This window comes from Telopea speciosissima, chromosome 8, assembly GCF_018873765.1.
Source record: "Telopea speciosissima isolate NSW1024214 ecotype Mountain lineage chromosome 8, Tspe_v1, whole genome shotgun sequence".
Taxonomy (NCBI): domain Eukaryota; kingdom Viridiplantae; phylum Streptophyta; class Magnoliopsida; order Proteales; family Proteaceae; genus Telopea; species Telopea speciosissima.
This window is the reverse complement of record NC_057923.1, coordinates 4,323,632-4,340,518: the sequence shown is the minus strand read 5'-3', so window position 1 is coordinate 4,340,518 and position 16,887 is coordinate 4,323,632. Positions and strand designations below refer to the sequence as shown.

At 38.2% G+C, this 16,887-nt stretch overlaps 1 protein-coding gene across 3 annotated transcripts in view; it reads right to left on the bottom strand.

The window, feature by feature from the left end:
- LOC122671511 overlaps positions 1-16,887 on the bottom strand; it is a 75,081-nt gene that overhangs the window by 46,973 nt on the left and 11,221 nt on the right. For all 3 annotated transcript variants that reach the window (XR_006334358.1, XM_043868771.1, XM_043868770.1), the window contains exons 4-9: positions 15,873-15,951; positions 15,469-15,758; positions 6,685-6,939; positions 6,385-6,518; positions 3,764-3,838; positions 3,003-3,074 (exon numbers count right to left, since the gene is read on the bottom strand). Coding sequence is in view for 2 of the 3 variants with exons in the window: in XM_043868771.1 (XP_043724706.1) it covers positions 3,003-3,074; positions 3,764-3,838; positions 6,385-6,518; positions 6,685-6,939; positions 15,469-15,758; positions 15,873-15,951 (905 nt within the window). In the remaining variant the exon portion in view is untranslated. The remainder of the gene's footprint in view (positions 1-3,002; positions 3,075-3,763; positions 3,839-6,384; positions 6,519-6,684; positions 6,940-15,468; positions 15,759-15,872; positions 15,952-16,887) is intronic.

The following is a 16,887-nucleotide window of genomic DNA, read 5'->3' as shown; positions in this document are numbered from 1 at the left end:
TCTGTTTTAGACCTTTGCTCATTGCATTCCTCATGTAGAGATTCATGCTACTTTAATTTTTTTGTTATATTTCTATTTTGGATCTCTACTTGATGGGTCTTTAGCTCAAATTGGTAGAGCACTTGGCACATGAGCATGTTCCAAGGGGATGGTGGTTCGAATCCGCCAAGGCCCTTTTTATTCAACTGTTCATAGCACAGTCAGTTATGACACTAATCCACACAAGAATCCAATTTTAATGGCATCTTTGAAATTTGAAATATTTTTATACTTACTTTGGTTATGTTAATGAGATATTTTAATTTTATGCTAAGGTTGGTAAGAGAAAAGGATTTTACAAGTATTTTTTTGGTATAATTGACAAAGAAATGGCATTATTGTAATTAATATCAAATAGGGCAGAACAGGTTTTACCAAACACCATTTTCGTTCTGAACGGCGTTCTTGAGACCGTTACCAAACGGTCATTTTCGGTCTCAGAACGCTGTTCCAGACCAGAAACGCCAAAGAACGTTTCTAGTCAAGAACAGGCGTTCTTTGTTCAGACATTTACCAAATGTAGCCTAAGAGAAACTATACCATGACTAGTAACTGGTGTAGAAGAACCATTCACAATAATTACAAGTGGTGAATGTGAACTAGAAGAAAATGAACATAATAATGATGACTTACCAGTCATATGGGCAGAAACCCCTGAATCAATAATCTAGGGTGTAGAAGTGGTGGTAAGGAAAGCAGGTGTACCTGCATGAGCTAAAGTAGCAGCAGAAGTGGAAGCCCCAGAAGATGTAGAAGCAGATGTCTCAAGACTCTTTATTCGGCGCATCAATTGATGAATTTCATCGTGAAGGTTGGAAGAAGAATCTCCTGAAGGTAGACCAGATTTAGTGTCACCGGAGGGTACAACATCAGAACCATCATTAGGCCCTGCATGATTGGCCAAATGTTGAGCCCATTCTGGTTTTCCATAGTTGGCCCAGCAAGTCTCAACCGTATGATTGGGTTTTCCACAAAAAGAACACTGTCTATGAGCACGATCAGTATGCTGCCCACCAGAATTACGGCTACCAGAACCACGGCCTCGACCAGCAATGAATGCAGAATTTTCTTTAGTGTTGGAATCTGGAATCAGGCTTGGAAGGAGAAGCAATCCGCTGAAATCAGGAATAGGTGTCATTGAGAGTAGGGACTGATTCACTAGCAAGCAAATGACCCTTTACAGCCTTCAGACTAGGGTTTAGACCAGCAAGAAATTTAGAGACAAAAAATTCATTCCGTTGGGCTTTTAGCTTCTCAATGTCTGTACTAAGTGGTTGAAACACATTCAGGTTTTCAACCATTCCTTTGAACATACTGTAGTATGCCTGTAGAGACTTGTCAGACTGCTGAAGTTGGAACAGCTTCTCATACAGGTCGTAGATGCAAGTCATACTCTTTTCTTGGGAATATGTCTCCTTCAAGTCATCCCACACTCCCTTGGCAGTAGTATGGAACATGACATTGGCTGCAATATCGAGCTCCATGCTGTTCCATAACCAAATAAGAATAATTGCGTTGTCCTTGAAGGCAGGAGGACTTGAAGTAATATAACGGAGTTTATCCTTAGCCATGATGTAAACCCGAACAGCTTGAGCCCAAAGCAGGTAATTGGAGCTCCCTTTGAGCTTGATAGAAGTAATCTGGACATTTACATTGTCCGTAGTATTCTTGGACTCAGTCATGTCACAAGAAAAATAATAAATCCAAACAAATCGATAGGAAGCAGGTTTATGACAATCCAAAAAATAATCAATTTGGATAAAAAAAAAATAACAGGAGCAGCCAAAATCACCTTCTCAATGTCCAAATCACCAAAAGGAAGATGTTGGAATATACAAACAGCAATAGGGAAGGCTTCACCACTAGATAGCAGGGCCAGAAAACAAACTAGGAGGAAACCGATGTAGCAGGGTTTTGGTGAAGAAGCCAAAACCGATATTAAAATTAATGGAGAACCATGAAGGACAAAGAAGCATCAGCAACAGCAGCAACCAGGAGCCACGAACCCATAAGCTCCATAAAAAAAACCCCAAAACCAGCAGCACAGGAGAGATTGAATTTATCAGGATTCTGCCTGAGATCGATACATCCAGATGGAGCAGAAACAGGTACAAAGTACTCCATAAATAAGAAAAGGAGTGATTACTTCACAATAACTGCAACATTAGGTGGCTGCACACCACAAGGAGAATCGAAAAACAAAAAACCAGTAGAGGATGATGAAAAAAATCTCAGATCTGATTACAAGAGCTCTGATACCATGTTACAATATCAAAAACTTGCAATCAGATTAGAGAGAGAGAAAAGAAAAGAAGAAGAGAGGAAGCAAACTATCCACGAGAAGAGGACAGCTTGCGGCTTGGACAGAATACCCAGCCGCAGGACTGCTCCCTTGTATTTATATTAATGAACCCAGAAATAAAATAAACACAAAAGACAAGTATACCCCTGAATCCCATGACTTTACAGTAAAGCTGGGAAGTAGAGCCTAAAATACTAGAAAGACAAAAATACCCTTAAACTTAACAACTATCAAAGTGTGTCATTGTCATGCACATTTTTCGAGTATACAAGTGAAATGACACTATTACCCTCATTAGGAAAAAAAATCTGAACCATACTAAAAGGGCAAAAAAGTAAGTTGAAATGACACTATTACCCTCATTAGGAAAAAATTCTGAATCATACTAAAAGGGCAAAAAAGTAAAGTAACAAATTATTTGACACCTTGAGGGGTGTCAATAAGAAAATCCCATACAAAAAATATGCATAAATGCAAATCTATATGCAGCTATACAATTCTTTGATTTTGTAAATAATAAAAAGTAAAAACATTACGATAAGAAACAAAGAATGCAAAGATTCTCTCTAATATACAAGGCATTTTAGTCACGGTCTTAAGAATGATTATGACCATAAAAGAAAGAAAAGTGTTAAAAGAACACTACAATTGAGTGACAAACCTGGCAATTGTGGCCACTGAGTTCAGTTGCAGTTCCAGAATGAAGGTTGTACAATAGCAACTCATTTGGTGCCTGTATGCATCATCAAGCTCACTATTACATGAACAATTGAGTGTGTGTGTGTGTGTGTGTGTGTGTGTGTGTATGTGCACGTGCCACATGCGTGTGTGTGTGTGTGTGTGTGTGTGTGTGTCTTAGTGCTTTCACAGGCTGGGTGGTCAGACCACCGTCAGACCAATGACCATCAGGCTGAATGATCTGTACCAGCACCAGGCCTAGGTATCATGGACAAAACATTGACAAATTGACGAACTTCAGACCACCATAACTTGAGCAGTCAATCATATTATTTTCAGCACAAATTAGGGTATGCATATGATGAGATTCAAACCCGACATGTTGCTCGGCAAGTTAAATCAAGCTGGCTGTTGTGTTAAAATTTTCCACTTAAATGTTACCATCTTTTTCAAAACCTACCATCATTATACTATTCAACCAGCTAGATCATCAACTGCCAGCACATAATGGTCTGACAATCCGTTTTAAAAAAGAATAATGCACGTGTTTGTGTATGTATATTTGTGTGTGTGTGTGTGTGTGTGTGTGAGAGAGAGAGAGAGAGAGGACAGTTTTCAAACGTGATGATGTTAATTAGATGGTATTATTATTGCATCAGCACCATCAGCATATAATAAATACTCGGGTCAATGGCATACAACAAGAGCAGAATAATATGATTCAAACGTCATAGCAAGACTCACCTCATTGGAGCTACAAACTACTTGACCAAGCCCATCAGGATGAAATCTTACGTCTAAAACCTTTTGAACACCTTGCTGAAAGACATTCATAGGATGAAGTCACCAACGATGACTAAAGTAACACAGGTGAATGCTTGTTACAGTGCAGAAAAAAATATAGGTTGAGAAAAAAGCAACAGTACTGACAGAACAAAGAGCTAAAGCTAATCATTCAGCAGAACTGCTAGTTAGGTATTTCAAATTTTTCACCATCAATCTCTGAAAATCTAAGAATCCGATAACAGAAATTAAGGTAGAAATGTCAAATGGGATGGCTTCAATATTGCTATTTGCTAGTAAAAGAACCAAGTATTCCTATGAACAGTTAAGCATCAAATTTTTGCATAACAAAGAAAAATGGGAGGTTAAAGTGTAAAAACCATAGAAAAGGCAAGGATCCTAGCCATCCAAAATTAAGATGATTCCAATAATTTGTACCACCCAAATAAGGAACTGACTTTAGGAAGACGAGGCCATGAAGTTAACTCGCACCACTCCATTATGAGCTATCTTATTGTTAATCGGATGGTATTTAAGGGCATTTCTAACTGTTTGACCAATACAACCCTTAAAACCAGACGGTCCACTGCCTATTCAACAATTTTCAGAAACAAAGCTGCTTTAACTCGCACCACTCCATTATGAGCTATCTTATTGTTAATCAGATGGTATTTAAGTGCATTTCTAACTGTTTGAACAATACAACCCTTAAAACCAGACAGTCCACTGCCTATTGAACAATTTTCACAAACAGCCATTTTCAAAAGTTACTGTAAAGTTTATGGGCTTAAAAATTGGATTGGATCTAAGGGAGAAGCAAAGAAACAACCAATTGGAAAGAGGAGTCATACATCAATGGTTCTTCCCAGCTAATTGGGGCAACAACTAATTTCTATAAAGTCATGGGCCAAGACTGTCCTCAAAAGGATCATGCCTTTTAGCGAGAATGGACATGGGTGGATATGGTGATGGAGTGAAATATCAGGAAATGGTCCACCAACTCTAGATCTTTGTAGCAGATTTGGAACACTATTTCCTTCGACATTAGGAACAAGCTTTCCTCTGTCTCTTCCCCCCTGTACTGATTCCCCAAGGAACAGGCATATTGTTGTCTCCTAGGGCCTTTCTTCCTCCATTTTGCTAGCTGCTCCCTCTTCTTCCTGAGGTCCTAGTCTTGCTTTGTTAGTTTTGTTGTCTTTGTTCTTTCTCCCATATTTGGGGCCCTTGTATTCTTTCTCTCTGGTAATGAATTATTTATTCACCAAAAACAAAAAGACTTTCCTCAAAGCGTCAGCAAAGCGACGTATAAGGATTTCAATTTGTAGAATTGGTAGCATGTCAAACGACTAGTCTACGGAGTATGTTGGAAAACTATAATGTATTACAACCTACCAACTATACTCTCTATAGGAACATAGTTGTCAAGGCGTCACCTAGATGGGGGCCTTGGACACCTTGTCGGTGTCGCCTTGCGTTCAAGCCCCCTCCAATTCCTTGGGTCGCCTAGACGCCGTGACAACATTGGTAGGAACAATAACAAGTAAATACAACTTGAAGGGAAAAGCAATCAGCCGTCCCTGTAAACTTCATAAGTTGAATATAGTAAAATAAAAGCCATAGGAGCTAGTTGAAATTGCATGATACAATATCAAGCAAGAGATATAAGTCTATCCCTTGACCTCTTTGTAAAGGTATTTTAGTTCTTTTATAATGTCAAAATGCAAAAGTACCCCAAAATTCATAATTTTAAGTATACAGTTCACCTTCCATTGTTAAACTCCAAAGAGGAAAAAAAGGGAAGAGGTTTTCGACACATTCCATAAACCTTATCTATAAGAATGAGTAAACAGTATCAAATTTGAAGCCCAACGGTTGAGTGGCATTCCACCAAATCAAATTTCATTGCAGTATTTTGCATGACTATTGCTGAAGTATAACTAACAACAAGAACAAAATAAGAATTTTGGCAATAATAATGGAAATATTATTGGTAAAGGGAATTGTAAATATTAAAATGTCATGAGCACTGGGTCAAGATGTGGTTTGGCTGGTCATAAATATCATATTTGAAAGAGTTCGAGAATGGTATGGAGGAGGTGAATTCAAGATGTTAGAACTTAGAAGATAGAAACGTTCTTTCAAAATGGTAGTTAAGCTTGCAAAAACGGAAACCGTAATCTTCTTGTCCAGCTGGGAGTACTTTAAGGACATGTTGGATCCCCAAATCTGAAGAGGAGAGTGCATTCATCTATAGAGATTTTGGACACAGCCACAGAAATCCTGAAGTATTCCATAGCCATTTAGAGGTAAAAGACTAAGCAAATATTAACAGGAAATTAGATGCAATGGCTCATCAATTCTAATGTTTTTAACGCCAATGCACACAGCCCATTAAGATACAAGAGCAAGTTGTTATCCTACCATGTGTTGCAAAGTTTTATCCAAAATTCACTAGAGTAAAATATACTTTGAACTGTACTTGAACCTTTTCAGGATCAAAATTCCAGCATAAAAAGCGAAGTCTAAAATTTTTCCTCTCATTAATGAAAGTCATGCATCTAAAATAAATAATTTGGACATACATCTGCTCCACCAGGAGGTTGAACAACAGCCACACTCGATGTATAGGCACACCAAGTTGGAATCCATGATGTAAAACATCTCCGTTTAAAATAGACAGCCGGTCCATTGAATTGTTTTCCAATTGACTTCCAACCTGTTATGGAAAATAACCAAATGAAGACAGTAAAAGCCCCTAATGTTTAGTCCATGTGAGTGACATCAAGGATGTTCTAGCAAAGTAGTGAACATATCTGGAACTTGAAATATTAGACAATGCACCAAATCCAAGTGTGTAGTTCATGATGGCGAAAGAAGCATGCCTTCAAGAAAAGGAATCCATTTTTCCCGATTTCTTCCAGCATAACCACCACTGGAACATGCTAATGGCCAGCTAAACCCTCGTTCCCGTCCCTGCAGGCACATGACAATGTTTTCCCAATACCCTCCTGAGAAAGAAACAGATTTTCCCAAGGAAGATGCCTGGCATAAGGATGACTGTAGACCACCATTGGAAATAGAGTGTGACCTTACTTCTTCACATTCTGAATTTGAGGGCTGATCAGTTAATATAACATCTGAAAGAAAGATGATTCTGCCTAAGAAAATTTCGTAAAGATCAAAAGATTAACAGAGAAAAAGAACCACAAAAAGAAATACAAAGCTGATGTCTTCCATGATCAAAGACATAGTTTGAGTGGATTGCTTGCAGTTACATTACTATATTAAAGAGACCCAATAAGACCCTTCGAGAACTTGAACTAAACATATGGAAGATAACTGGTGTTTAAACATTGTAAATTCTGAGAGCCTCATAGACCAAAATATTCCAAAACTTAAATGGAAGTCAACACAGACAAATTTAAAGACATAGAAGCATAAGACTAAAACCTGAGTATTCACAAAAACTTTGGACAAAATTAAATTTGAAAACAACTTACAGAAGCGTATTAAAAATCACTTTATAAACACAGGAAGCATGTACATCTGTTAAAAGAGCAAAACATATAGGATGTTAATCATCATTTTCTAATAGCTTATGTTGCTATTTACCAAATCTCACGAAATCAAACTGAAAATGTAAGGGATAAATTTATTCAATCATACTACAAGCAAACACGTGTTATTTGTTGACCCAGCTTATTTGCTCCACAACCAAGTTCTGGCATAGGAAGTCATTTATATCATTATTATATGAGAGTTATTCATCAATCATCATTTTCTGACAGCTTATGTTGCTATTTACTAAGTCATCAGAGATCAAACCATAAATGAAGGGATAGACTTATTCGATCAAACTACAAGCAAACCATGTTATTTGCTATTTTGCTGACCCATTTATTTGCTCCACAACTAAGGTTTGACATGTACGAAGGAAATTATATCATGACTGAGGTTCGAAATGGAACCAAGGTATTTTTATTTTGAAAGGTTGAAGAAACTTCATTCTCAGTTCGTTTTTCACTTCAGACACTTGTATGGGCAGGTTAGATCTTCATGTAAGACAATCTTATAGGAAGGTGCTCGTGATCTAAATTTGATAGGAATAGAGCTTTCTCTTCGACCCTCATAGAATGCCTTGCCTGTCTTAGTTCCCGACAACTTAACGCTCTGACCAACCACACGGCATAGTAATATTGTAATAATAATTGAATCTAATTTTAATCCCTTTTTTACCATTATGACCATTTAATGATGACCTCATAAGTAATACCACCTTAGATTCCCTTTTCTAAGCTGCAATTTTGTTGGTTGCTTTTTCCTCCCCAACATTTTTCTTTAGGCTTCGTCCGGTTGCAAGTAAAGTCAAGGGAGGGGAAGTGAAATCAGTTTTGAAAAGAAAAATGAGTCTTATAATCATGAATGTGTAACCTACATAAAACTCTTACTATATTTGGCAATTATACTCAAGGTTTTAAGTATCCTTTTGTAGCCGCCGATACTAACGGAAACATATCGTATCTTTAAAGTATCGATATGATACCTAAAAAAATTTGGTATTAATACATGTAAGAAACCTCATTCTTTATATATAATCAATTGAATGCACTTATCTCGTGCACTTATCTCGTCGTACTTTTAATGTAAGGCTAGGTGACGACTACACTAACCCCAGACAGGATCACCAACTAACTCCAAACAGGTACTGACTTCAGAACTGATTACAGTATATGAAAACTAACTTAACAACTAAACAGAGGGTAAACAGTCCCTTAAACCCTCAACAGTACTTAATAAAAGTAAGGAACAACCGCAGCCCAAAAGTAACACAACCAGCAGCACAATGTTGGAAAATACATTCTCTCATACACTCTCTTGTGGTGGTTTTGATGATAACAAATACATGATCATACTAATGTTTTGTGAAAGCTCAAGACCCAGAAGGCAAAGCCATTGATGTTCAACAAAAAACTTCAAGACACCAACCACAACTGTATAAAGAAGAATGAAGCTTGAAGATTGAAGAACATCATCTGAGAAGACTCAAGCCTTCTCAAAGCAATACAAGTTTGAAGATTGAAGAACATCACTTAAGAAGGCTGAAGTTTTCCTATGTCAATACTTTTGTATAGATGCTCGTGTGCACTTAGGACACAATCGCATGATGTAATTGTATAAATAATGTAAAAATGCATCTCATTCGTTCATATTCATTTAGAGACCTTATGAAGTAGTAAAGTACCCCTCATGGACCTAAACGTAGATTGGGATTCATTTAAAATAAAGGTTTTAGAGATAGACAATCAAAAATTGACTAAACTGACTAATGGTCAATCCACCGGTCGACCAGGTCCCACAGGCATTTTCGACTGGTACAAACAGAATATTTGCTGGTACCAACCGCTAAACTGGTCTGGTCGCCCACCCTCACCGGTCGTTCCAGTGGTCAACCGGACACCGACTGGCAGGACACCTATATGTTCCAATGGCTCTATTTTCCCCAATGGTCACATTCAGCAGTCGACCAATACATCTTAGCGGTCGACCGGTAGATAAAAAATCCAATCGTTTTATATCCATTAGAGCTAATTGACACATGTCTATTTGAACATTAATTAATGCCTATAAATACCAGACGTGTCAAACCTTTTGACCATCACTAAAGTCCAAAAGAGTACTTTTTTATAGTAAGAAAAGGTCAATCTAAAGCTCAATTCTCTATGCTCTTGAGTCAGCCTTGAAGAGAAGTCTCTGTCACAACTTTGACTCAACTATTCAAGTCTTAGATTCTCCAAGAAGTGCATAATCAATTAAAGCTTTATTGATCAAAGGAGAATCATCTTAGAGTGGGCATTTTCATTGCATTCATTTCATTCTCACTCGTAAGAAGTAAGTGTCACACTTCTTGCTTAGGTAATTCTAAACCTTCTCATTGTAATTGCTTTTGTTGAAACACTGTTCATGTGAACAGTGATTTAGCTGATATGAGTCTCTTCTATTTGTGTTTTATAATTAAGATTATAAACTCCTAGTTCTATTAGGATTTTGTAGAAAACCTAGGACCTGTAACCAGTAACTTTAGAGAAAAGAAAAGAGAGAGATTGAGGGAGAAGAAGAGAAGGGAAGCCGATTATGTTAGCTCTCAGTAACGTGAGAGTAGTCTCTTCTCCCTCTATCTTATTTATAATAAAACCAATAGAAAATTACATTAGAAAAAGGAAACTAACTCCTTATCAGCCAAGGAGAGAAAATAGGAAACTAATCTAATAAGGAAACTAACTTAGACTAGGAAACTGACTCCTAACAATTAAAGACATAAAACAATAAAGGAAACCACAATAGACTCAACCACAATAGGGACACTCCCCCTATCGTGGTACGCTTCTCAACACTCCCCCTCAAGCTGTAGTATATAGTTATCAAAAGAAAGGCTCCATCTTGGACCAAAAAGAATAGAAAATCAAACTCAACACCAGTCTTGAATAGTAGTTGTAGACTTCAGTGAACCAGTCGAAATATCAGCCCAAGCACATAAACATTAGCAACATCAGTAGATAAAATGTTGTGTCGAACCATCAGCAACGAACAAAAGTGGACAATAGATAACATCAACCGCAATCCAAAGAAGGAAATAAATCGTAACTTGCGATAGCAGAATAGCAGCGGAATAGAACAGCAAATACATATCGATGGAACACAACATTAGTTCTTCAACAGAAATTAATAGCCAGCCAGATTCAGTAATCGATGCACACCCAACTTCAGGTATGATTTTCATACACTATTTCAGCTGTCATCGAAACCAGTATGTGAAATCCTAGTTCCTTTTCTTCCTCTATGAACTAGGGTTTCCTTCTTCAAACCAGTATTTAAAATCGACTCTCAAAACGGCAATCTTGGAGAGAATCAGTTACTGGTTGCATAGCTCTAATACCAAGTAGAAAACCTAGGACCTATAACCAGTAACTTTAGAGAGAAGAAAGAGATTGAGGGAGAAGAAAAGAAGGGAAGCCGATTATGTTAGCTCTCAGTAACGTGAGAGTAGTCTCTTCTCCCTCTGTCTTATTTATAATAAAATCTGTAGAAATCACTTCCTCTAAAAGACCGGCCTTGTAGAAAAGGGAGGAAACAATATGTATATCATACAGGAGCTCTAATACAACGGACTATCCAAAGGGGGTCACGGGCGGATAAATAATTTAACACCTGCCCGCTCCCAGGGGGACTCGATACCGTAACCCCTGCTTGCTTTGATACCATGTAGAAACCGCTTCCTCTAAAAGACCGGCCTTGTAGGAAAGGGAGGAAACAATATGTATATCATATAGGAGCTCTAACACGGCGGACTATCCAAAGGGGGACACGGGTGGATAAATAATTTAACAAAATCAATAGAAAGTTACATTAGAAAAAGGAAACGAGAGAAAATAGGAAACTAATCTAATAAGGAAACTAACTTAGACTAGGAAACTAACTCCTAACAATTAAAGACATAAAACAATAAAGGAAACCACAACGGACTCAACCACAATAGGGACACTCCCCCTATCGTGGTACACTTCTCAACAGATTTGTTCTAATTCTATTTTCTGTTTTATATTTGTGGATCCTATTGTGATTAGGAATCCTTCTTGTAATCTGAATATTTGAGTAATATAAATAATACAATGGGGAGGGGGACTGAGTACTCGATTCTCACAACCAGAGTCCCTTCTCCTTCTCTCCATCACTTCTTCTTCTTCTTCTTCTTCTTCTCTTCTCTTCTCTTTTCATTCTCGGTTTTGGTTCTTTAGCTTTATCTTCTGTTACATGGTATCAGAGCACAACCATTAGGTTGTTGTCTCCTGTGATTCTGGTTTGAGAGTCTTCTCAAAGTTTTAACTTCTTCTATGGGTGCAGCACCCTCTGTTGCATATATGGATTAAGCCCTAGATAGAAAACTAAGGGTTGATTTTTGCTACTGCTTACCTGAAGAGTCTGATCGATTGAAGAACTTCAAGTTGGAGCTGCTCAATTATATTACTAAGGATCGATTGCAGATTCAACAGTTCTATTTGCCAAAATTTCTCCTCTATCCCCTGCTGTTCTATGTTAAGAGTTTATTATCAGTTAATTGTATCTTCAATTGATCCAAGTCTGGTTCCCTTCTTCAAGTACAACATTCGATTGTTATTTTATTTGGTTGAAGCATGGGTTTCCTCAAAACCTAACTCTATCGATTGCCCTGCTGCTATTATTGGTTTTTAAATCATACCCTTGCCTCTCTACTACTACCGATTGGTTTTTCTGCTACTGTTTTGGGTTTTTCAAACCCTAATTTACTAATACTGCTAGAAATTCGGGGTTTTTGAAACACTAATTCTGCCGGTAGCTTTATCTTGCCCTAATCTGGGTTTGTTAAGAAGTCGATTGTCAGTTTATTACTTCTGCCACTGCTATCAAGTGGGATACTGCTGCTGCTGCTGTTTTGGGTCTTGTGTTACCCTAACCTGGTTCTACTTACATTACTACTGCTGCTATTTCTACAAGATGGCTGATCTTAAACTACCATTGAACTATGTCCAAGTTCAAATTACTACTATCAAGCTCTCCGGCGTCTTCAATTATCTTTTATGGGCCTAGGCCGTACATTCATATATTCATGCTAAAGGAAAAATTAAATATATCACTGATGATCCTCCTACTGCTGATCCAAAGGATCCTGCTTCAGTTTCAGCTCATGATGAGTGGATGCCTGAGAACTCTATTATTAAAATCTGGCTATGGAACAATGTTGAGCCTACTATTGCATCCAATGTGATGTTTCACACTCTTGTCAAGGATATCTGGAATGATTTACGTGGAAGTTTTTCTCAAGAAAGCATACGTATGATCTCTATGAGAAGATTTTTTTACTTTCCAACAGGGGGATAAAACCTTAAGTGAATACTTTGCAAGCTATAAGGGTATGATTGAAGAACTTCAGATCCATCAGCCCCTCACTACCAATTTGGATCAGTTAAAACAACGGGCTGAGTTTCATGTTGCTAAAGTTCTGGCTGGATTGCTCCTTGATTATCAATCAGTGACAGGTCAACTACTTACAGGGGAGAAAGTTCTACCTCTTAATGAAATGGCCAATCCATCTAAACCTGACACTGCTACAAAAGAAAGTTCTAACTTTGTCGCTAACCGTGGTCACGGTCGTGGACGTGGCCAATCCAGGGATCATGGCCATGGTACTGATGGAAAGGATTACTAGTTCCCAATCTTTGATAAATCTTCCCGCCAATGCTCCCATTGTGGCAAACCAAATCATACGGTAGATACTTGTTGAGCTAAACATGGCAAGCCCGACTGGGCACATGAACTGGCCAATACAGCCATGACTAACAACCATTCAAAGAAACCTACCAGTGATATAAAACAGAGTTCCACATCAAGTACTCTATCCACTGTGTCACTTGATGATTACAATCAGCTAGTCAAACGTCTTCAACAACTTGAAGCTGCCTCTGCCTCAACTTCCACTGCCACTTTAGCCTATAAAGGTAACTCAATCTTTTATTCTTCCTTTACCTCTTGGCTTATTGACTCTGGTGCTTCATCTCATATGACTGGTAAGTCTAGTTTGTTTTCTTCTCTAAATCAAGTACAAACCTCATCTAATGTTAGCCTTGCTGATGGGTCCACTACTAAGGTTACTGGTCATGGAAATGTTTCTCCCACTTCTTCCTTGACTTTTTCCTGTGTCCTTCATGTTCCTAAATTACCTTTAAATCTCATATCTGTCACTCAACTTACTAAATCTCTTAATTGTGCTGTGACCTTTTGTCCTTCTTGTATGTTTTAGGACCTTCACAAAAGGAAGACGATTGGTGGAGGGCTTGAGCATGATGGCATGTATTACTTGGATGGCACTGATCCTTCTACTGCAACCACATCTACTACTATACCTACTCCCATGCAATGGCATTTACGCCTTGGTCACCCATCTCTTTCTAACTTACAGCTGATGGTTCCTAGTTGCAAGTCTACGGCTCCTCTTGAGAGTGAAGCTTGTGAACTGGGTAAACATCATTGTGCCTCTTTTCCTACTCGTGTTACACCTAGAAGTTTTTCCTCATTTTCTTTAGTGCATTCTGACATTTGGGGTCCATGTCGTGTCCATAATAGGTTAGGTTTTTCTTATTTTGTTAGTTTTATGGACGATTATTTTTCGTTCCACTCAGGTTTATTTGTTGAAAGACCGGACTCAATTTCTTACTGTATTTAAAAGTTTTTATCAAGAAATAAAAAGTCAGTTTGACAAGTCTATTAAAGTTTTTCATTCTAACAATGCCCTTGAATACACTCAAACTGAGAATTTTGCTTTTTGTCTCACTCATGGTATTGTTCACCAAACTAGTTGTTCGTACACCCCCAATAAAATAGAGTGGCCAAACGCAAAAAAAATAGACATTTACTTGAGGTGGCCAGGTCCATTATGCTTCACATGAATGTCCCCAAGCGTTTTTGGTGTGATGCTGTCCAAGGCAAAATAAGAGGCTGTGGCACTGTTCACTTGAACAGTGTTTTGGCCTCTTTTTCTTCATGTTTTGTCCTACATCAACACCTGGCAGTGCAGCAGCAGTGTCTGCAATCTTCTTCTCCAGCGGCTGTTGTTGCTGCTACTGCTTCTTCCTCCTCCGCCTCCTCCTCCTTCTATGTCAGTCCAGCAGCAGTGGTGGATGCAACCTTCATTTCCGGCATTGGCTTTTGCTGCTACTGCTTCTTCTTCTTTGGCGGCAACAAAAAAGTTGCCACTGATTTAGTCTTCTCTGGCAGAAGCATATTCTTCTTATTTCTTTTCCTTTTTTATTTTTTTTCTCACAGTTATAAAACCTTTTTCCCCCAAGGTTTCCATTTTCTACCCTGTTCCCTGAGTTTTTTTTTTTTGGAGTTGGGGTGCTTTGACAGTATATCGATCAAATGCCTTGGCTTTCACAAGCCACCTTGACAACTATACACTCCACAGAGTAGACCTGTTTAACACCAGTCAACCAACAAATTGTCAATGCCATGATTCCAGTTAACTCACCAACAATTTCTACCCACAGTCACATTACCAGTAACAGTTTTTACTTTTACTTGACATCATGAACAAGTATTTTAAAGGGTTTCCAGAAAGAGAAATAGAGTATATGAATGTTATAAATTTCAATTTACTTATACTCTCACACTGCCTTCCAAAAACACTATAAGCAATAACATGTCCAGTTGTGTAAAAAGCACAACAGATTACTCTTCATGGAACAAAAATAACTTGCAATCACTTCTTCTTCTTTTTCTTTCTTTTTTTTTTGGGGGGGGGGGGGGAGGAAGGAGGGGAGCAGGAACAGGAAAATACTCTTTGACATCCTCTAAACCCAGTCAATAACTGGAGAACAAAGTGAACCAAGAGATGTTTCATAACCATGTCACTTATACATGAAAGTCTAAAGACAACAAAAAATCTTAACCATCAAAAGAAATCCAGGCTAATTCATCCAAGAACATATGTGCAAGACACAGTCTGAACCCTTTTAATCAGATATCTAAGACACAGCAACTTCCTAAACCCAGTTTGAAGAGAAGACAACATGAAGAGTCAATTTAATGGCAGGGAGATGTGTCACAAATTCCACTAGATCAGGACGGCTGCCTACCAGATGATGCTTCAGCAGAGGACCATGCTGGAATCACAATGTCAATACTCCTATCCTTTCTTCTCCCAACTTTCAAAACAGATGGTGATCTAAGCCTGGATTCTGCAGCCAATGTAACACCTGCGCCTTGAGAATGAGAAGAAACACTGGACATATTCCTGATATTGCCTCCCTGTTTTGTATCATCTGCTGATCCCTGTCTGAGCAAGGGTTCAGAACCCGACTCTTCTAGTTTTACTTGTTTCTGTTTAGAAAGAATGCTGGAAAGATGGTTCTCCAAATCTGTCAAACTGAAGCATTATTGAAATAGTAAGTGCATAGACATACATAACTATTTATTCTTAGAGAGGAAGAGAGACAGAGAGAGAAGCAGCGAGAGATAAGGAGATTAGTTATTTACTAACAGTTCATATTTACGTAAGGCTTCATTTCGCCTAGCTAAACATAAGTTGTTTTCCTTTGATTGATTGCTTGAACAGTTGCCTGCAAAACAGTAAAGCTTCAATATTTACGTCCTGCAAGCCAACAGAATATACTCACCACAGCAAATGCTTCGATAAGAAAGCCCCAAAAAGAAAACAAGCATCCACCCAAAGTGTCAAGGTCCTGACAGAATCTCTTTGAGATGGTAAAAGTGATTTCTGGACTAACATAATACCTTTTCTTCAAGGAGCCAACACTGCGTTAAATATACATAGAATTATAGATATATATGTCTTCTGGACTGTAACCATGGCCAGAAATAAGAAAAGAATAGCAACGCACAATTTTATGGCTCCTCTCACTGTAACCATGGCCAGAAAGAAGAAAAGAATAGCAATCTCTCTCTATATATATTCAAATTCTATTTCAGAGTTTACGTATGATTAGGGGTCAGTTGAGTTATTTATATGCTACAATGTAATCCCATCGTTGGACAGTATTGAATAATGAAGTAATTTTGATTTTGTTCTACCTCTTATGGCTTTGATCTGTGCTGGTTCTTCTCTTCCCTCGTTCTTATTCTCTTCTTACCAGGTGTGTCCTCTATAACTCTTCCTCCCATATTCTTCTTCTCTCCTCTGACTGTTGAATGTATATCATGAGGGGAAGTCACCCACCTTGTAATGTCGGTTAAGACTTATTAGCTAGTAGTTGTTAGTTATGTTTGGGTTTGGTCTAGTAGAGTCTTATTAGTGTTATGTGTCTTTGGGTCTATATGGAATTGTTTCTTAGTTGAACTCTAGTTTTAATAACAGTATAAGTAATTGGCCTAGGCCACGATAGGATTCAGAATCATTCTGAATCCTACCGTGGCTCTAGGGGTTCTCTTCTTCTCCATCAATATTGTCTTCTCTCTCTTCTCTTTCTCCTCTCTTTCTCTTTTCAAGCTTGGCAGGAACCAGGGATGATCCTGTTGATGCAGAGTCGTCAGAGGAT